The sequence below is a fragment of the Miscanthus floridulus genome, chromosome 6, assembly GCF_019320115.1.
Source record: "Miscanthus floridulus cultivar M001 chromosome 6, ASM1932011v1, whole genome shotgun sequence".
Classification (NCBI taxonomy): domain Eukaryota; kingdom Viridiplantae; phylum Streptophyta; class Magnoliopsida; order Poales; family Poaceae; genus Miscanthus; species Miscanthus floridulus.
This window is the reverse complement of record NC_089585.1, coordinates 94,144,367-94,165,706: the sequence shown is the minus strand read 5'-3', so window position 1 is coordinate 94,165,706 and position 21,340 is coordinate 94,144,367. Positions and strand designations below refer to the sequence as shown.

General features: G+C 44.4%; 2 protein-coding genes and 1 pseudogene across 2 annotated transcripts; 1 reads left to right on the top strand and 2 right to left on the bottom strand.

Moving 5' to 3' along the window:
• Positions 1 to 223: 223 nt before the first annotated feature.
• Positions 224 to 3,152, bottom strand: LOC136458670 (putative receptor protein kinase ZmPK1; annotated as a pseudogene).
• A 3,402-nt stretch (positions 3,153 to 6,554) lies between these two features.
• LOC136458669 (putative receptor protein kinase ZmPK1) lies at positions 6,555 to 9,908 on the bottom strand. The gene has a single exon (XM_066458595.1). It carries the CDS (start codon positions 9,447 to 9,449, stop codon positions 7,044 to 7,046), a length of 2,406 nt encoding a protein of 801 aa, XP_066314692.1. The 5' UTR covers positions 9,450 to 9,908; the 3' UTR covers positions 6,555 to 7,043.
• A 6,680-nt stretch (positions 9,909 to 16,588) lies between these two features.
• Positions 16,589 to 20,522, top strand: LOC136458668 (putative receptor protein kinase ZmPK1). Its single transcript, XM_066458594.1, has one exon. It carries the CDS (start codon positions 16,892 to 16,894, stop codon positions 19,256 to 19,258), a length of 2,367 nt encoding a protein of 788 aa, XP_066314691.1. The 5' UTR covers positions 16,589 to 16,891; the 3' UTR covers positions 19,259 to 20,522.
• The last annotated feature ends 818 nt before the right edge of the window (positions 20,523 to 21,340 follow it).

Sequence of the window (21,340 nt, the reverse complement as noted above, 5' to 3'; positions counted from 1 at the left end):
GAATTGCCATTCAAAAGATATTCTATTTTTGTCCTTAAATAAATGGAGGCTCTTTTGGCTTCCATTCTTGTAACAGAAGAACAGTAACATGTAAAATTAGCACAAGGGGCCTTATCAAATGAAAAGTATAAGAAATATTTAGCATCCTTCACCTCCGGCAAACTATGCAAGCCCCTCAGAACACCAAACACAGTTTTAAAAAGAGCAAGCAGAAAATCTGAAAAATGCTTCTAACTTTTTTTCCATTCATACATAATGTACAACACATTGTTTTCTCTTCTAAGGATGGTGTGCAGTATTTGACTAAGACTTTTCAGTTTATATTCTTACTTATATTTCCTTTTGACTACAGGTCATAAAAAATATGCAGGGTGATCATCTTCATCATTGTACACCATAAGGTCTTTTACAATTTGATCCATTGTTGGCCTCTTGCTTCTTTCTTCAAGACAGGAAACAGCTATTTTCACCATCACTGTTGCTTGCTCGTGATTGAAATGCCCTTTGAGTCTAGCATCCACTATATCCAGGTTACCCCCCCTAGCGAGCATCTGTTTGACTTCCTGAACAAACTGCATGAAGTCCATCTCTTCTTCGCCTATTGTTATCCCACTTGAAACCCTACTCCCAGTAACAATCTCCAGAAGCACAACTCCATAGCTGTAAACATCAACCTTTGCATTGATTGGCAAATTCAATGCCCATTCTGGTGCCATGTAGCCCATTGTGCCTCTCATATGAGTGAAACTGAAGCTAGGACTGTCTCTTTTTGAAAGCTTGGACAGTCCAAAGTCTGCTATCTTTGCTTCAAAATCTCGGGTCAGCAGTATGTTTTCTGGTTTTACATCACAATGGACAACCCATTCCAGACATTCATGATGGAGGTAAGCAAGGCCTCTTGCGGTTCCCACGGCAATCTTGAATCTTTGGCTCCATGATAGCAATGTTTCAGTGCGCCTGTCACCAAAAAGGTACTTGTCCAATGACTCATTCTCCACATACTCGTACACTAATAACCTGTGTTTGCCTTCTGAGCAAAATCCCCACATCCTGACTAAATTTATATGATTGATCCTCCCAATCAAAGTTACTTCTGCCCAGAATTCCTCTTCGCCTTGTCTAACATCTGTAAGCTTCTTTATTGCCACTATTTTCTTGTCTGCAAGTATTCCTCTGTAAACCGTACCACTGCCACCTTTTCCTAGCTCTTCTTTAAATTTACCCGTTGCTTCCACCAACTCACGGTATGTAAATCTCCTGAATTGGCTTGTTATCATTTTGTAACCTTCCTCCATTGACTTCGGTATGTTGTGCATTTTGAAAAGAAAATACCACCCTGTCATGATGAAAAGCAGCTCAACTGCTCCTAATATAGTAGCAAATGCATAGAAGTATGCCCAGTTTATGTTGTCAGAATTTTTCATGTATTCATCTTCGGATACTAACATAACCTTGGTATTCTTTGGACTGCATGTAAGACTGGAATGATTGGAGGCTGAATATGTTGGAGTGATTTTCTTAGGAAGTTTGATGTAGCTGTCTCCGGGAAAATATGGATAAACCTGGCCATTGTAGAGTTGATTTTTGGTGTAACATAGGCCTTGTCCAGCTTTGTATGTGAAAGATAAGCACAAGCAGCTGTCCAAGCATATCCGCATGCATTCTTCAAATGAGATTGACTGGTTTGAAGTCAGATCAAAGCCATAAAAGTCACCATGGGGAATCTTGACGAATGTAAAATCCTCTCTTGGTTGCCCACAGTTGGTGTTGAATGTTGGACTGCATCCTTTGTTCCAGTTCTTTGGATCAGTCATGTTATATCCTGGAGGACAAGTGCATTTGAGAGACTGTGAATACTCACAAATTCCACCTTTTCCACATAAACCATGCACATAGCACATCTGCAGTAAAGCCTCGCCTGTGATAATCCAGTTGCCTGCTGCATTCAAGCTGTACATTCTAAGGTTGTCCATCATAATCGATGGTGATCCTTCTCTTGATTCCAAATCCTGAATCTGAGGCTATCATTCTGAACCCATCGCTTGACCAGAAAATACCGTCATTGTCCAGAACTGCTATCTTACTGCTGTTGAACCTAGTCCGGCCATTTTGCAGGGCATTGTAATCCGGGCTTGGCCAGTATATGCTTGTGATGTCTGGCCCATTGTACAGGAGCCGCAGGACGTTGTCATTGTCAAAATAGAGGCGATGATAGCCAGATTGAGAGGCCAACCTCATCTCCCTCGTCAGGCGCTGTGAAGGAAGCAATGTGTCAGTGGGTGAATCGAAGCTCTGCCACACTACCTGATCAGTGGAGGCCCTGACCACAAGGTTACCACTGTTGAGGAGAGCTACTGAGGCGTGCTTTCCCCATTTTGTCTTGCTCTGCCACACTGTGGAGCCATTGACATCCGTAAGGAGCAGGTTTCCTTCACGGTTGAAGTAGATCTTTGAGCCATGGCCATTTACTGGAGAGCCACGGTTCGCTGTCCAAGCAACAGTCCTGTCGGTGGAGTGGGTGAACCAGATGGAGAAGTAGTAGGCGTTGGTGCCTTCTCCAGATGAGTAGAAGCCGCAGGAGAAGGTTGTGTCCGGAGAGACAAGGAAGATCTCCCCGTGATCTACTTGCAGGGATGAGCCTGTGCCTATGACCTGCCATGGGGATGCACGGGAGCACAAAGGAACGGAGAGGAGTGAAAGGAAGATTGGATAGAGGAGCCGGTGCTTATCGGCTGCCATATTTTTCTGGTGATTGGGGCCTTGGGGGTGGGGAAGAAATAGATCTGGCTTTGGCTGTGTAGGCCGTGGGGCTCCTTCAATTCCTCTCTGCTTTGCCACTGGTATGTGCTGAGCTACACATTGGTTGTGACCGGAAGGACGGCACCGAAGGTGAGTTTGTCTGGCCCGCACTGCTGTGAGCACTTATTGAGCATCTACATAAAGATGTCGTTCGTGATCTTGACCATTTAATTTAATTGTTGGGGTCATGACCCGCACTGCTGTAAACCACTTATTAAGGGACCAGTAAAGTTGCTCACTACTACTAAGTGAATGAGATTTTTTTTCTGTAGAAAATCCCTCAGAATTCACTTTTACTTTTTTTTAACAAGGAAAGGAATATTCCTCCTAATGGTATGTGCATGGGTTGCTTTCCTCTCTGCTCCACAGAGGTATCACCATCATCACGAGTCACGGGACTGTGCCGTTCTTCAAGAAGAGGAAATGTTTACTGGGAAGTGTGACATATCTAACAATGCACTGCATGATTGAATGAGGTTGTTAAATTTGTTTTTAGGGAGGAAGTCAGCAGGAAGCTTGTTCAGTTTGTTAGGTAAAGTAAATCTTGATCGATTTGTTTCTTCACTGATTTCTGTGATCTTCACTGCAGATTGAATGAGTACTGTATTGTAGTTCTGCACTTCTGCCTACATCGTCGCCCCACCAAGGCTTTATTGTTCCCATGTGATGAGCTGTTCGGCATGTTCATGGTTAGTTGAGTTTCATAGTTTCATTATTAATTACCCGGGTTTCCTCTGCCTCTATTTTTTATTCCTCACACTTAACCTGCACGTTCTTGTTTCGCAAGTCCAGTGGACATATTTTCTTGAACATTCAGGGATGGCATCAAAGACTGTAACCGCGTCTGAAGAGGCCAGAAACCCAATCTGTATGCTCTGTTGGTTGGTGTTCAGTCGTTGTCTCGGCTCACTGTTCAATTGTGTGCACTCTGCATATCTATATCGACCGAGAACTAGCCCAATCTGCCACGTTTATCAGATCTCCCTAACTCACTGGGTGCCGATTAGATTGACATTACGTGGACACCGTGCCATGGTTGGGTGTTCTTAAATTCTGTCGCTGCATTTAAGTTCCTGTTTTTCCATCTGGAAATATGCAAGAAACCACAGTAATTTCTTTATTTAAGGAAGAGTGGAACTGTGGAAGAGAGAGAAGCAACAGACCCTACATCAAGCCTTCTGTCGGTGTTTCGAATAAACACCAACGAGTAAATTCGCGTTTGGTCCGGATGGTGTACTAAAAAGACACAAAGTTTATACTGGTTTGGGCAAAATGTCCCTACGTCCAGTTCATGGTTGTTGCTCGTGTTATTTACACTGAAAGGTTCGTAGTAGGGGGTACAAACGGGTGAGAGAGGGACAGGTCCCAAGTCTCTGATGGAAAGATCGAACGGATGCTGAGAGCTTGGATGCTGCTCAGCTATGTGTGACGTGATGTGTGATGTGTTATGTGTTGAATCGATCGATCTCTTTAATGGGGTGTCCTGCCTTTCCTTTTATAGATCAAGGGGAGCAGGGGTTACAGATGGTAGAAAGAAGAAAAACCAGAGGCCAAGAAGGTGCTTCGAAGGTGTCGGGTCTTTCTTTTCCTCTAAGCCAGTCCCACTAACACGGCGGACGGTGCCAGGGATAGCACGTTCGCTAATCCTGATAGGGATGTGCTCTGGCTTCGTTCAACAAGTGGTTAGGTCCCATCCTGCCTTGGCGAGCGGCGTGACGCACCAGGGTGTCGAGCCACGACCCTACGGGGAGCAGACGGCGTAGAGGCCTCTCGTTCATTACTGTAGATGACATGAGTTTTCTTCTGGATCGTAGTGGTTGTCGTATGTTTCCGTTAGGATTCGTGTCCAAGGGCAAATACCGGCGCCCATAACACTGTAGGACAAATGTCGGCGTCCACAACACTGTTGACATGTCTGGAAGGGCTTAAAGCGCCCGTTTGGTCATATCCTGATGGTATTTTTCTGTAGGCGTGCAGGGTATGGTCCTTGGTATTACGCTTGACTTGAGTGCCCCGCCTTATCTGCTCGTGTAGTTATGAAGGAGCAGCGCACAGACGTCGGACGAGGCAGAGCCAGCCCCCGGACGTCGGGCGAGGCGAAATCTGTCCTCGGACGTCGAGCGAGGTGGAGTCTGCCCCCAGGGATCGGGCGAGGCGGAGTCTGCCCCCAGACGTCGGGCGAGGCAGAGTCTGCTCCCAGATGTCGGGCGAGGCGGAGTTTGCCCCAAGACGTCGGGCGAGGCGGAGTCTGCTCCCAGACGTCGGGCGAGGTGAAGTCCGCCCCCAGACGTCGGGCGAGGCGGAGTCCGCCCCCGGACGTCGGGCGAGGCGGAGCCTGCTCTTGGTCGTTAGGCAATAGGTGTAGCCGTGCTCTTGTCTATTCGGAAGCGTCAACGTTTGATGATTATTAGCTCCTTCTCTTTGGGTATCCTATATTTGGTCCCCGACACCTTCCGAATTAATTTTGAGGATTTGATTAAATGTACCATAGCAGGAACTAATAAGACATAAGCAACAGGGCCTAATAGGATTTGGTTAAATCTGATGACTGATGATAAGATCGAAGATGATACTAGGAAGAGAAGACAAACAAGACTCAAAGCTGTTATAAGATAAGAATCTAGATGAACTTGTAGACCATGGAATCAAACAGGGCATAAGGTATAGAGAGAGGAATAAGAAGGGATAAGAATAGTTAAAACTGCCATAACTTGGGATGATGGTGGGTAAGAACAGTTAGGAACCATGGCCCTTTTCGCTTCCTTTATAATCCGTCTTTTTCAGCTTATTTTTTCAGTCGGAACAATATTTTTCTCTCACAATAAAGCAGCTGGAACAGTGTTTCGGCTTGTTTTTTCAGCGAAATGAACAGGGGCCCATAGCGGGCAAAGGTTGGGTAGACAAAAAAAAGATGATCTCAGCGAAAATAGGTCAGAATACTCCCTATAGCTTGACAAAGGTAGAGTGAGGAAAATGTTGTTTCTCTTACAGTTATCTAGAATTGTACTATTTTAGGGCCACTCACGGCACGATCTTTTGATACGTGTTGATAACCAAAATTGTCCATTTTGTGAAGTTGTCAAAATGTGAAACGGACTTCACCATTTGGGAGAGCTGGCGCCCGGACGCCCGATGGATACCGATCCATCGAACAGTTCTGTGGACGCACTCCCTCAACACGCGCCCCTTCCCAGTCCGCACGCCCTCAGCATGCCCCCGACCCCCATCCGCACGCCCCCAGATCGTCCCGCAGTCCGTCGCGTCCGCCCCATGCCCGCGACGAGCATGCTGCATTCCCAGTGCGCCCCATGGCCACAGCACCCCGCGTCCGCCGGCCCCTAGCACCTCCGTCCGCTAGGCCCCCGGCGAACCACACGCCCCGCCCGCCCTGGCAAGATAGAAAACTGGAATAAAACAAAAGGCCATCACTTATTTGTTTTTTTTTTTTCAGAATTCAGAACTGGATCAATTATCTTGCTAGCCTGCTAAGGTTGGCAGTAGCATTTGCATCCGTGCAGTGATGGCAGTAGTATTTGTACCCGGAAACTTTGTAGGTGGTACGGGGATGGAGACTGCGGTTGGTGATCGAGATATCTAATTGACAGCGATGGCGACGGTAGCCGGATCAATAGGATTCGCTGCCAAAACAGTGGCGCTGCCCCGGCGGAGATTTATCTATCCGGCGGCACGCAGTGCAGCAGCTATTGGCGGCTAGGACTCGCGATAACATGTAGGAGGAATATAATTGGGTGGAATTGAATTGTATTGCCGAGCCTCGTGGGTGGATTATATTGGAGTACTCCACTTATGGGGCAAGACACCTCTCTTAGAGATAAGGCAAGCTGAGATTACACGATCATAATCTATCGTATTTGGAGATATCCCAACATACTCTAACACAAATATCACAATTTGCCACGCTTTACAATATATTTCATCAGTCAGTTCAGTTCATCTTAAATCATTGTTCCTGCAGTAACATGATCAAAGGTACACTTGGCATGAAACTTGTTATTCCTGCCGCTCAAATCTTTGCATCTGTTGCAAGTCAATATAAACAGTGACGAAGCCAGAAAAAAATTTAGGAGGGGCTGAACAAAAGAATAGAGGTTTTCTTATCTTCTTTTAACCTTAGCCCCTCCTACCTAATACATGTATGTATAAAATTTTAAGAGAGAACTTAGGAAAACTCCACGTGCTCAGGATGGGTGGGGGGGCTGAAGCCCCCCTAGCCCCACCGCTGGCTACGTCCCTGAATATGAATAAGCAGGATGGTAGTCGTCTTCATCATCACATGACATGAGCACCTTGACAATTTCATCCATCGTTGGCCTCTTGCGTCTTTCTTCGAGGCATGAAAAGGCTATTTTCACCATTGCAATTGCTTGCTCTGCATGAAAGTGGCCGTGCAATCTATCATCAACAATATCACTGACATTCCCGGTAGATAGAATATGTTTAGCCTCCTGGACAAACTCCAGAAAATCTATTTGTCTTTCATCTAACATTATGCCACTTGAAGCCCTGATTCCAGTCACAATCTCCAGAAGCACGACCCCATAGCTGTACACATCAACCTTTGCATTGATTGGCATATTCAGTGCCCATTCTGGTGCCATGTAGCCCATCGTGCCTCTCATATGGGTGAAATTGAAACTAGTGCTACCTTGCTTCGCGAGCTTGGCCAATCCAAAGTCTGCTATCTTGGCTTCGAAATCTCGAGTTAGAAGTATGTTTTCTGGTTTCACATCACAGTGAACAACCCACTCAAGGCATTCATGATGTAGGTAAGCAAGGCCTCTTGCTGTGCCCAGTGCAATCTTGTATCTTTGGCTCCAACCAAGCAGGCTTTCAGTACTTCTTTCACCAAAGAGGTACTTGTCCAGTGACTCATTCTCCACATACTCATATACTAATAACCTCTTTGTCCCTTCTGAGCAAAATCCCCACATTCTGACTAAGTTTATGTGATTGATTCTTCCAATAAGGGTCACTTCTGCCCAGAATTCTTCCTCTCCCTGGCGAACATCTGTAAGCTTCTTTACTGCCACTATTTTCTTATCTTCAAGCACTCCCCTGTAGACGATTCCAGCGCCTCCTCTACCAAGCTCTTCTTTGAACTTTCCAGTTGCTTCCCTCAATTCCCGGTATGTAAATCGCCTGAACTGGTTTGTAACCAGCTTGTACCCATCCTCCATTGATTTGGGTATGTTATGCTTCTTGAAGAAAAGGTACCAGCCTGTCACAATAACAAGCAACTCTAGAGCTCCCAGTATTGCAGCAAAGACATAGAAGTATGTCCAATTTATGTTGTCCTTCTTTGTTCCGTACATACTTGCTGATCCTAGCATAACCTCAGAACCTGCGGGTCCACAGGTGAGGGTTTTTTGTTTGGAGATTGAGTACGTCGAAATGTTAAAACTCATTGGTACTTTCATATAGTTGTCTCCAGGGAAATATGGGAACACCTGACCATTGTAGAGTAAATCTTTAGTGTAACACCAACCATCCCCACCCTTGTATGTGAAAGACAAGCAGGTGCTGCTGTTCAAGCAGATGTTCCGGCATGCTTCGAATGGGATGGACTTATTGGAGGATAGATCAAAGCCATAGTAATCAGCATGAGGTTGCTCAATAAATGTAAATTCCTCATGTGCTTGGTTTCCGTCAGTCAAGAACATTGGTTTGCATCCTTTGTTCCAATTTGTTGGATCAACCATCTCATAATCTGGGGGACATCTACATCTGAGGCCACCCAAGTAGTCACAGAGCCCATTCTTTCCACATAGTCCATGCACATAACACATCTGTATTACAGCTTGCCCCGTGATGTCCCATTTCCCTGTTGATGCATTCAAGCTGTACATTCTGAAATTGCCATCATAATCAATTGTGATCCTTCTCTTGATTCCTGGACCTGAATCTGAAGCCTCTATCTTAAACCCGTCACTTGATATGAAATTACCCATGTCATCTAGAACTGCTATCCTGGTGCTGTTAAACCTATTGCGGCCATTTTTTTGAGCGTCGTAATCCGGACTTGGCCAGTAGATGCTTGTGATCTCTGGGCCGTCATACAACATCCGCAGGACATTATCGTTGTCGAAGTATAGGTGATGGTAACCAGAGACTAACCTTGTGTCCTTTGTCAGGTTCTGCCCCGGAAGCAAGGTGTCAGTTGGCGAATCGAAGCTCTGCCACACGATCTTGTTACTGGAGTCACTGATCACAAGGTTGCCGCTGTCGAGGAGGGTGACTGTCGTGTGCTTGCCTGACGATGTCTTGCTCTCCCACACCGTGGAACCATTGGTATCTGTGAGGATCAGGTTGCCATCGTGGTTTAGCGATACCCTGGAGCCGTATTTGTTCACGGGAGAGTATCCTCCTCTCTCTGCGGAATAGGGATTCGCCGTCCAGACGACGGTTCTCTCGGCGGCACTGGTGGTGTACCAGATGGAAAAGGTGAGAGCATTTGTGCCAGCCTCATGGAAGCCGCAGGAGAAGTTAGAGTCAGGCGAGAGGAGGATGACCTTGTCATGGTCCTCTCCTCTTATGTGTGAGCCGGTGGTCATGATTTGCCATGGCGAAGCGCCAGAGCAAACCGGAAAGGTCAGCAACGGAAGAACAGCGAGGTAGAGCAGCGCAGCCATTCTTCTTCTCAGAGAGCTTGGCAACGGAGGCAGAAGATGGAGAGGTTGGTAGCTTTAACTCTGGTTTAGCTCCTTGCAGTTTAACTAGATGATGACACGCATCAGTGCATATACTATCTTTGATGCCGACCTCAACTAGTTGAATACTGAGCGCAGAAGGCAAAAACCGCTTGCGGATCCAGGTGTACACACTGTATTCCTGTGCAGTTTCACTTTGGTTTTAGATGATGTGAACTGATGGGACCCGTTTGTGCATTTGTGGAAGAGGACCAAGACCGCAGGCAGGAAAGAAAGAAGGCTTGTTTGGTTTCAGACTGGCCAGACTTGCCTGGAGCGCGCGTAAGCCCCAGGCGTCCGATTTTCCACGCCTGGGGACAGGATGAGCTGCCTGGCAAGCATCTGCCTGCGGTGGTTGAATAATTGTCTAATAGACCGGTGGTATATCCTTCAACCTGTGGTCTATGTGAATTCGAGTGCCCTGACATTTGCATAAACCAAAATTTTTTATCAGACGATTAATTTTTTTTTATCAGAGTCAAAGCTAAGAGGAGTAATTGCGTACCGAACTGTGTGTGTATTTTATCACTAAATGTTGGATACAGTAATAACTGGGTCAGAACTCGCCCATGTCACGTGTTTAATATTTGATCGATTTGTCGTATAGCCAACTGAATGCTGCAATTGCTTGGAACCCTAAATTTGTCTCTTCTTCTTCTTTGATGTTAATATAATGTTCATCTCGTGACCCAACACCCAAGTCGTATTGTTCGAAGCCATTTTCCTGGGTTAGCACTGGGCATCATGGAAGAAGACGAAGATCCGGCTTCCCATGTGCACCGACAGCCTCAGTGCGCAAAAAAAAAAAAAGGTGAAATTCACGTGTGTCTGGTTATAAAGCTGTATGTTTATCTATTAGTTAACAGAAGCTAAGGACAACTTGAACCTTCTTGTTTCCCCCCAGAAAATTCTGCAATCCACGGTATGCGTTGCGTTTGTTAATCTTTGTCAAGATGTCCTTCATCTGGAAGCCGTGTCAAAGTGTAGTTAGGGTGCCTTATTGTGGAAAAAAATCATAACTGAAAGATATCTTTACGACCTGGCCGCATTGCTACCAATTTGACGGAACTTCTCAACTTACTGGTCCACATTATTTTCCTTTAGTAAGCCTTTACTAAATAATAAAGCACCCGGTCATCTTCCTCTCCACTTCACCATGTCATTATCTCTTACCCATTGGGCATCTTTTCTCTTTATATTAGATAGATAAGGATCCTATGGGCAGCATCTTAGAAAGAACGGTCGACGATTTTGACGCCCTGGTCTGGTCCTGCAGGAGCAAACACACAATCCAACGAATATTGGGAATGGTCCTCGTCTGCTAGGTCACACCAATGCTACTCTGCCTGCGACTGCTAAGAGTCCATACTGAATCAGTGCATATATATGTATCTTGGCAAAAGAAGAAGAAAAGAGTGCATATATTTCTCAGTCAATTACAGTACAATCACCTACTACACACATCCACATGCGTCGGCAAGGTCTAGCCATGAATTGCATCTTCTTCATGACCTGTTTCACGGTGACATCACTGTCACCGAGCCCGTGGTTTTCTTAACGAGTGCTTAGTCATAACATTGACCGCATCACCCCCTGCCTGTGCCTGGTCATGATCCATTGGATTCGATGGATTCTGGCTCGGTCTGACTCTGACCAATTTATTTGCATTGCATGCCACTCGTTTGCCAGTAGTGACAGTGAGCGAGTCTAGAAGGGGCGCGTCGCCAACAGACCAAGCACGTCAACCTGTATTGTATGCTTCCCAACCATCTCCCTCAACTGTTAACCTCGTCGACTTTAATATTGAGGGAGAAAAGTCGACTAGGAAGATACTCAAACTAGCAAAATATAGGAGTAATAAAGAAGGCTAAATAGACTTTTTAGAGCTATTTTTGGTTTTTTTTTAGCAAAAAGAGCTAATTTTGGTGAGTACGCCTCCTGACGGCGTCACCGTGCCGAGCCTCCTAATATAATTTTTTTTTTGAGAAACATATATATATATATATATATATATATATATATATATATTTTTTTTTTTTGAGAAACATTGAGCCTCCTAATTAATTGCAGCCTAAAAGTTCAGCCTTTTCTCAGGCCTGGCCTGGAAATGTAGCCTCAGCCCGGAATTTACTTTACTCAAAGGCCCAGACTTGCTTAAGCTTTTCCTTTCCGGGCCGTGCCACCTACGTCTAGATAGGCCACTAAATTGGGCCTAACTGCTACTTCGGTCCTCCCTAGGCCTTTTGCCCGTTTTCAGGTCGCGCGAACCGGTAGCTGCTACGGCTCCATCTCTCGTCTGGCGCCTCGTCGGTTGCTAGCAAAGCACCGACCATCTTTAAAACTGGATATCTTATTCAAACCATTTAAATCACCTTCCTGAGTGATCGTTCAGGTGGTTTCATCTCTCTTAGTTAAAAATTCTGGTAAACTTTTCAAAAAAATAAAATTCCGGTAAACACATAACAAGTTTTTAAACCATAAAAAATGTCTCTAAGACTCTAAAAATTCTGAGAAAAATCCTAGATTACGATAAAAACCTAAATAAAAGCTCATAAAAAATCTCAAGAAGCTACCAAAATTATATTTAGGTCTAGTAAAACGAAAAAATTTCTAGAAAAAAATCAGAAAAGTTCTAAAACATTGTAATTGATGTACACATATATGTTTTAAAATTTTCACAAGAAAAATATGAGATGCAACTAGCAAGGATTTTGGACCCAACATAAATTTAATGTTGAATACATTAGCAAGTGGGGAGATTATTCTAGATACTTTTCCCCATTTTTCTAGAATTAAATCTAATTAAGGAAACGTTTAGAGATACTTCCATTAGTTCTAAATATATGATTTATGTTTTTCATGCGTCGATCTATCTTTATGATTTTTCTTGGTATTTTTCGAAGCTTAGAGACATTTTTTGTGGTTTAAAAAACTTATTTTATTTTTGAGTTTTTAAACTAAAAACCGATATCACTTTGAAAACAAATTCTGACCGGGGTTAGAAGGTAATTTGAATAGTTTTAAGAGTTGAGTATGTAAGATGTCTGGTTTTAGAATTCAATATGAAAAACTAGATCATAGTGATAGTTTTTTTTTAACAGAATCATAGTGATAGTTTATCTAAGTAAAGCAGACATTTTCCAATTGGTATACTCCTATACACGTGGGCCAAGGGGCTAGAGCGTCTTGTTTTTTTTCTCCTTGTGGGCCATGTATTGTTTTGCTTGGGCCGCCTTATTCTTTTGTTGGCCCACGGATACGACGGTTTTCCCTTTTTTTTTCTTAATTTATTTTTTATAAGCCAAAAATATATTTTTTTGTGAAGGTAGAAAGTTTTTTTATTTAATGTTATTATAAATATATCTGCGTATTGCAACTGGAGAACTCTTAGCATGTTCAAACCAATGTTTTAAATAGCGGGCTCCCCTTAGCGGCAGCCTCTCCCAAAGGCTAAGAAGGGCTATTGCGGGCTAAATAGCGAGCCAAGCCATTTAGCGGCTATTTAGCGGATGAGTAAAAAAATATGTCAAGCAAAAGGTAATAACAATGATTCCATGCAAGATCATCTGAGTTGATAGCAACTTTGGTGGAAGCTGATTGTTCTACTGACAGATGCAACACTTGATGGGGTACCTAAGCAACAAAATTAATATGAGATAAAAAATGTTAACCTTACTGCACCAACCTAGAACAAATCTGATACTCTACTTGCTTGATGGGATATATGCCAATTTATTTACAGTAAACTGTAAACCAATCAATAGTAGCAGTACAGAAAATCCTAAGCCATTGTATTTACAGTAAAGAGTAAACCTAATATCCTATCAAACAACAAGCAGTAGCAAGCTTAATGCACCAACCTAGAACAGATCTGATACTCTAATTTATTCATGGGATAAATGCCAATTTATTTACAGTAAAGAGTAAAGAACAGAGGATGAGATGCAGCACTACGTCACTAACATTCACGTCCAATAGCCCAATACGTAAAGAACAGATGAAATATGAGAAGAGTTTGAAGAATCTTGTCTTCTGGCTCGGACATGGCCATCGCAGCAACAGCACCAGGCGTTGCTGCTTGCACTCCCGCGCGCTCGCTGCTTACCGCTGCCCTTTGCAGTCGTGGCAACAAGCAGCAGCCGGTGCCGCAGCTCGCCGCCGCCTGCACTTCCGACGCCCTCGCCGGTCTTGCACCCTTGCCGCTCGCCGGTCACAGAAGGAACAGCATCCGGCGCCGCCGCCAGCAGTCACGCGAGCTCGAGAGGAACCGGTGTCGAATGGGTAGGGTTTCGCGTGTGAGAGCTTCCCATCGTTATGTATCGCAGTGATTTGGGCCTGCGCGTGATTTGGGCCGAGGAAAATGTAAGCCCACGCAAAAAAACGGCGCTAAGGCTATCTCCAACAACAACACCTAAAATACAAAACTCATTCGTCCTTTGGGTAGCGCTACAGGCAAAAGATTCAATACGTATTCGGCATCTTCTCCAACAACAAGACCCAAAAGAGAATCATTTCTGCAAATGGGTTTCCAGGAGAGAGGATACTCATATTTGGGTTGTGCCTCTCAGACAACCCAAAATAGGTCTCCCGTATAGGTACTCTGTTGAAGGTTGATTTTGGGTCTCTTGCTACCCATTTTGGATTTGGGTCTCCTTATTGGAGACAGTCTAAGTGGAGGTTCATTTAGCGGTAATAGCGCGCTATTAGCCGCTAATAGCGGAAAACTTCCTCTAGCGCCAAATCTGTCGTAGCTTAGCGTTCTACCTGCTGAAACGCTAAAGCCCGCTATAGCGCCAGCTAAATCCCTCTATTTTGAACATTGGTTCAAACCCAATAAACATGGCCTACAACTCAATATTCGTCAATAAAATTTATTGTAGAATTAAACTTATAACTTAAACTTATTTTCGCCGACAACTCTTCCTTCAAGCTCATTCTTATGCATGCCAGCGACTTAAATTAAAAGAAAACAAGAAACCATTTTACGAACAAGACCGTATTTTGCTGAATCTAGTAACACAACATGTGGGCAGTATTTACTATATCATACGTGTACAGTATTATAGCAAGACTGATGGATAGATGGTCTACACTATTTACTATATCATACGTGTGTACAACATTATAGAGCACAAATGTCTTTGTTCTTGCAGGTGCCCTTGCCCCTTAGCATGCCATGACCCTTTAACTTTTGGTCATTAACATTGAGAATCCTATATGCCAAATATACTGGACTTTTGGTAATACTCCTAAACGCCTAAGAAACCGAACTAGAGGGAGTATTTAGCCTTTCTCTAGTTTGTTTTTTAGAAAAAAAAGAAATATTTTAGCCTTTCTCTACACGTGTACTCTTTCTGTCCCGCTATAATTATCGTTTTAGCTTGTTACTAGGTGCAGCAAAGATTTTCGAAACCTAGACATTGCGTGTGTCTAGATGCACCGAACAATGTTGTGAATGAAGATATTTGAATGCACTGCCACAACGATAATTATATCAGGATAGAGGAGTACTAACTTATGCTCAGCATATACGATCGGCTGTACTTTCAGAAATATTGGGAGATAGTACCTGATCACATCAAGGCTTGCAGGTGCTCTAAAACGCGTTCACACGCGGCATGCTCTCTAGAAACACATCACAGGTCTATGTGTCTGGACATTGGTTGAGGGCCTCGAGGGTTGACTAGCGTGAGAGAGAGCCGGCCGGCCTCTCATCCACACACCGTCGAAACCGGTTTCATTCAGAACTTGACATAAAGAACCGTCTGCCCTAGCTAGTCCGTATACATGGCGCAGGGGTTCTGCACGGAGTAAAGGTCATCCCCACAAGTTATTTAAAACCATTCCTACAATTCGTCTTTTTTAGCAGAGACGCGCAAAAACAGTTTTGCTTTCTTGCTGCCAAGCTTTCCATGCTTGCTAAAACGACGGTGGCACTGCTCATTTATTCGTGCATGTACATACCCTCTACCAATTGCTCAGCCACCCCTTCTCTCTTTTCTTTTTTTCTTCCTCGCCTGTGTCTTCTGCCGGCCACCGATGCCTACCTTGCTCCCCACCGCCCGTAGCCAGCAGTACGGTGCCCGGACAGTGAAAAAACTAGGAAAAATCGGATGATATAGTACCAATTTCATCAGCCTGTTCGCTTGCTCGTAAACGATCGTAAATTTCCAGCCGGGAACAGTGTTTTCTCTCACACCAAACCAGCCAGCAGTAAATAATCCACGATACGATACGGCCTCCCGAACAGGCTGCATTTTGTTTAGAACAAAATATTGAAAATTATTGGAGGAAGGCACAAAATTTGCTTCCAAGTCATTTTGGCGCGTTGCTAAACTCATGGTTTTGGCAACTCTTTTTTTTTTTTGAAGATCTCTTTAGTTTACAAGGTTCCTAGAAAATGAGCAATGAAACAGAAACCTGATTCAAGAAATTAATCGCCCGATAGCTCTGTACCAGATATGATTCAGAGGCGGTTCATACCAATCAGTTACATAGCGCGGAAAACAACTCCAGCCCGCGTTTGCACGCAAAGAATTGAAAATAGATATACTATCATAATGACATTAATATCTGGGGATATTGGCAACGTCATGCATGATATGCACAAGTTGCTTGGTCAGAACTCAGAAGTCCATTATAAAACCGTCACTGTCACCGTAACGAACAGGGCACTGCAACTGGTAGGCGGCTAACAGCTCTGGCCCCTGCCACAGCTAGCAATGCTCAAGCGAGTCTCAACACGACAGCACGTCCCCCTCCCAAAAGAATGGTCATAGCCTCATTGAATAAACAATAGGCTAATATACCAAATCATTCTCGATTTGTTGCTCATGAACAGAACGCCCAAGAAAACAAATATACCATCACAAATATGAATATATGATAATGTTGACAAATATGCGTATAGCTTGTGGGTTGACCCCAACAAACTTCTGTTGCCAGTTCGAAAGGCTGGCATCTGATTGATAGCCCAGTGCTATCAAAACTATAGTATTATATAAGAGCAATTGAAGGGCCAAGATATTTCATTGAAGCGAAACACCTGAAATGGATAAAAGGTAAACGGATATATTTGCATTCATACCTCAGTCAATCCAGCCCTTCAACCATAAAAGAAGAGGGGCTTAAAAAATTTACATAATCCTATCACATTCATCCCTTTCTGTTTTCTCCAAGCCGCCATGAATGACACGTGAGATAATCAGTGTGAAGAAACACCTACTGTTCCTGGCTCAGGCGTACAAGTTGCAGCATCCGTTAATGTTTTGACTTCCTGAAGGCGGCATGGCAGAAAGTGGGTACTGAAACAAGACAAGATAAATTCACGATCCATCATAAATGGAGGCAACATACCATGCCTCAAGAGTCAAAGACCCCGAAACATGGCCAGGTTCCTCTCTCTTTTCCTTCTTCCCTTGCTCACCCTTCTTCCATCCTCATATGCTTCACCCCAGCAGATGCTACGCACTGGTTCATCCTTACTGGTAGAAGACTATAAACAAAGTTTCCTTACCTCACCCAATGCTGATTTCTCCTGTGGCTTCTATGAAGTTGGAGGGAATGCTTTCTCCTTCTCTATCTGGTTCACCAACACCATGGAAAAGACAGTCGTGTGGTCTGCAAACCCCAAGTCCCCGGTGAACGGCCGTGGCTCCATGGTTTCGCTCAACCATGGTGGCAACTTGGTCCTCACTGATGTCAATGGCACCGTGACATGGGACAGCAAGACAAGTTCTGGTAGGGGCACAGCAGTTGCCCTTCTTGATACGGGCAACCTTGTCATCAGAGACTCCAACGGTGCAGTTCTATGGGAAAGCTTTTCTTCACCAACTGATACCTTGCTGCCTTTTCAGCAGCTCACCAAAGCAACACGGTTAGTCTCTGGTTACAATAGCCTGTATTTCGACAACGACAATGTGCTGCGCCTCATGTATGATGGACCAGATATATCAAGCATCTATTGGCCAAGTGCAGACTACAGTGTGTTCCAAAATGGGCGAACAAATTACAATAGCACAAGGGTTGCGGTCCTCGACGCTGAAGGTTATTTCCTCTCAAGTGATGGGCTGAACATAAAATCATCTGATTGGGGTACTGTAATCAAGAGAAGGCTTACAGTTGATTATGATGGAAACCTCAGAATGTACAGCTTGAATGCATCTAGTGGGAACTGGATAATCTCATGGGAGGCCATAGCAAAAATGTGCGACGTGCATGGGTTATGTGGACAAAATGGGATATGCCAGTCCTCGCCCAGATTTCATTGCTCATGTCCACCAGGACATGAGATGATTGATCCACATACTTGGAACAAAGGTTGTCGGCCACAATTCAGCAAAAGCTGCAACAACACAGAAGAGTTTGAGTTCATCAAGCTCCCTCGAACTGACTTTTATGGCTTCGATCTGACCTTCAACCAGTCCGTCTCACTTGAAGAATGCAGGCAAATTTGCTTGGATGCCTGCTCCTGCTCTGCTTTCACATACAAGAAGGGACCTGGATTTTGCTATACTAAAGCTGTTCTCTTCAATGGGTATAGCAACCCAAGCTTTCCTGGTGACAACTATATAAAACTACCCAAGAATTTGGGCATATCGACATCCTTAGTCTCCAGAAAGTCACATCTCATGTGCAACCGGAATATTCCTGAAATTATAGAAGGATCTGCAAGTATGTACGGCATGAACAGTGTCGATAAAAATTGGACAACTTATTATGTGTTTGCAGCAATACTGGGAGCCCTAGTACTGCTCTTTACTGGTACAAGTTGGTGGTTTCTTTCCAGCAAGCAAAACATTCCCAAGTCAATGGAGGCAGGCTACAGGATGGTAACAAGCCAATTCAGGATGTTCACACACCGCGAGTTAAGGGAAGCAACTGGGAAGTTCAAGGAGGAGATTGGAAGAGGGGGCTCTGGAATTGTTTACAGAGGAGTACTTGAAGATAAGCGAGTAGTGGCAGTGAAGAAGCTAACAAACTTCTCACACAGTGAGGAGGAATTGTGGGCAGAAATGAGTATAATTGGGAGGATTAACCACATGAATTTAGTAAGGATGTGGGGGTTTTGTTCTGAGGGTCAACATAAACTACTAGTGTATGAGTATGTGGAGAATGAATCACTTGACATGTATCTATTTGGTAATGTAAGTAGTGAGAGACTAATTGCATGGAGCCAACGATTCAAAATAGCTTTGGGAACAGCAAGAGGCTTGGCCTATCTCCATCATGAGTGCCTTGAGTGGGTGATCCACTGTGATGTAAAACCAGAGAACATACTCCTGACCCGAGATTTTGAAGCTAAGATAGCAGACTTTGGACTAGCAAAACTCTCAAAGAGAGGCAGCTCAAGTTTCAAGCTCACACACATGAGAGGAACAATGGGGTACATGGCCCCAGAGTGGGCGTTAAACTTGCCGATCAACGCAAAAGTTGATGTCTACAGTTATGGTGTTGTCCTTCTTGAGATTTTGACAGGTACTAGGATATCAAGTGGGATAACTGTTGATGGGATGGAAATCGAACTTAGACAGTTTGAGCAGGTCTTGAAGCAATTTCTGGAGAGTGGAGATGTGAAGCATATAGTTGATCATAGACTGCAAGGTCATTTCAATCCTGAGCAAGCAATGGTAATGTTACAAGTTGCTATAGCTTGTCTTGAAGAAAGAAATAGCAGACCTACAATGAACGATATTGTAAAAGAGCTCTTGGCATGTGCTGATCAAGATGATCACCCGGCCTACTCATGGTGAGTTGAAACAAGCAATCCTGTTTTGGTTTACAAAATAAAGAATTGAATTCTCGAGTAGTATTCAAATTAAGGAGTATTTGCTAGAGAAAATGAGTCAGTCCTTTTGTTGTATGAATCCTTCTATGGACAAATTCAGATCCTTCAATTGCAATGGATCAATGGAACCCTGAAGCATTTTTTTTTTACTTCGCACTTCTGGTAAATATTACCATGGGTTGATCAGCTGGGTCTTTATGCACAAAGGTTCATATTAGTTTGACTACTTCGCACTTCTGGTAAATATTATCATGGGTTGATCAGTTGGGTCTTTATGCACAAAGCTTCATATTTAGTTTGACTATATACAGTGGCGGATCTACAAACCAGGCGGGTGGGCGGCCTAAATAATAGAAGGCAAGAAATCTTACTAGCCCTACACTAGTAGATGCAATAGATATGACAAATAACACAATCTTATAGGTTTGACACAAGGGATAAAATCATGTATTGCTTCTATTATTGCAAGTTATAAGCTTTGCCGGCAAGCTGCTCCTGTTGCAGAAGTTCAGAGCTCATAACCGAGCTTGAGGTCCCATGTTCATCAAATAATTTCTCCTAAATTCACATGTACATTATTCAATCTATTTTAAGCAATGTGTTCTGGACATAAATGTCTACAGATCTTGTTTAAGGACATGGATCAAAATCTACACAGTTTAGAAGTTGCAGAGCTCAAATACAGCTAAAAACACTGTAAATTTGGTACCAAATTCAGAGTTGAATCTTCAGCTGTTTAAGAGATTCAAGCTGACGGATTTTAATATAACTCAGTATCTCACTGTTGAAGCTGATATGTTCAACGATCTAAATATGATCTAAAATATCATGATTTCATATGTGAACGACTCAATCGGTCTTAAGCTAAACTATTCCAGTGTTCCAAAGAAATCATGGCCGCGGGCAGAGTAAAAAAACTACTTACGTAGCAGTCAGCAATGCCTGTGGCAAGCAGCAGGCAGCAGGGCACCGCGGGGATGGGCCGGCCAGCCGGCCGCACGCGGGCGGCGGGCGGATCTGCCGGCGCCCCGCTGCGGCGCTTCCTACTTTAGTCATGTGGCCGCCATCGAGAGGAGAAGCTGGAGGCCAGTCGCGCGGCTGCCGGTCGGGGCGCGGATGCTCGGTCGCGGTCTCGGGGAAGCCGGACTGCCGGAGGCGGAGTAGTAGAGATGAGCGGCCGGGGTGGCTGCCTGTTGGAGCGCTCAGAATTCGGCCGCCGTTCGGGAGTTCCTCCGAGTCGGGAGCTGGAGAGGCGGCGCGCAAGATTCAGCGGCCTGCGGGGCTGGTGGGCTGGAAGGCTGCGCGTCGGGGAGGGCTGGTGGGCTGGCTCTGAAGAGCTACCTCTTATAATTTTGGGCCGCGCCACGGGCTGCAGCCGCCCCAGCCCAGGCCGCAAATCCGCCCTATACCTCCTGGTGTCGCAGCTCGTGAATTTTTCTCACGGAAGCACATGGTCCATATCAAGGTGCTACACAGGACGACTTCAGACGGATAAATCAACGACATCACCCGAACTAAACACATGGGCTAGCTTCGGTACAAGGTTTCCGTCACGAGGGCATGTAAAATCATCCGATCAGTACCGAACCTAGTCCAGGTATTTGGTTTGGGTCATGTCATCGATTCATCCGTCATGAAGTCATTCTATGTAGCACCTACGGATGCAGACCACGTGGTTCCGCGAAAAAGCTTCGGACGAGCCCATACTAGACCATTCCATGCTGCATGACTTGGATATCCAAATCAGAGGCGGAACTAGGGGCCATATATAAATATTCATTTTACAGCATAACAATGCATCAAATTAGCTATTTTAATGATAACCTTGTGATTTTTCTTTATAAATACTAACTACATATGTAAAATTATTAAAAATTTGTTAAGAAATACGTTTATGCATATATTTATCACATTTAGACATGTCATTATATTTACCCGCCCCCCTTAATCGAAATGGCTGGGCCTCTGATCCAAACCAAATTCCCTGCTCGATCGCAACGTTGCACTGGGCAGATCCCCGCTCATGCCACCGCAAGCCACCTCCCTA

Excerpts from the sequence above, each read along its gene's own strand:
- LOC136458669 (XM_066458595.1), bottom strand. The coding sequence starts at position 9,449 with ATGGCTGCGCTGCTCTACCTCGCTGTTCTTCCGTTGCTGACCTTTCCG.
- LOC136458668 (XM_066458594.1), top strand. The coding sequence starts at position 16,892 with ATGGCCAGGTTCCTCTCTCTTTTCCTTCTTCCCTTGCTCACCCTTCTT.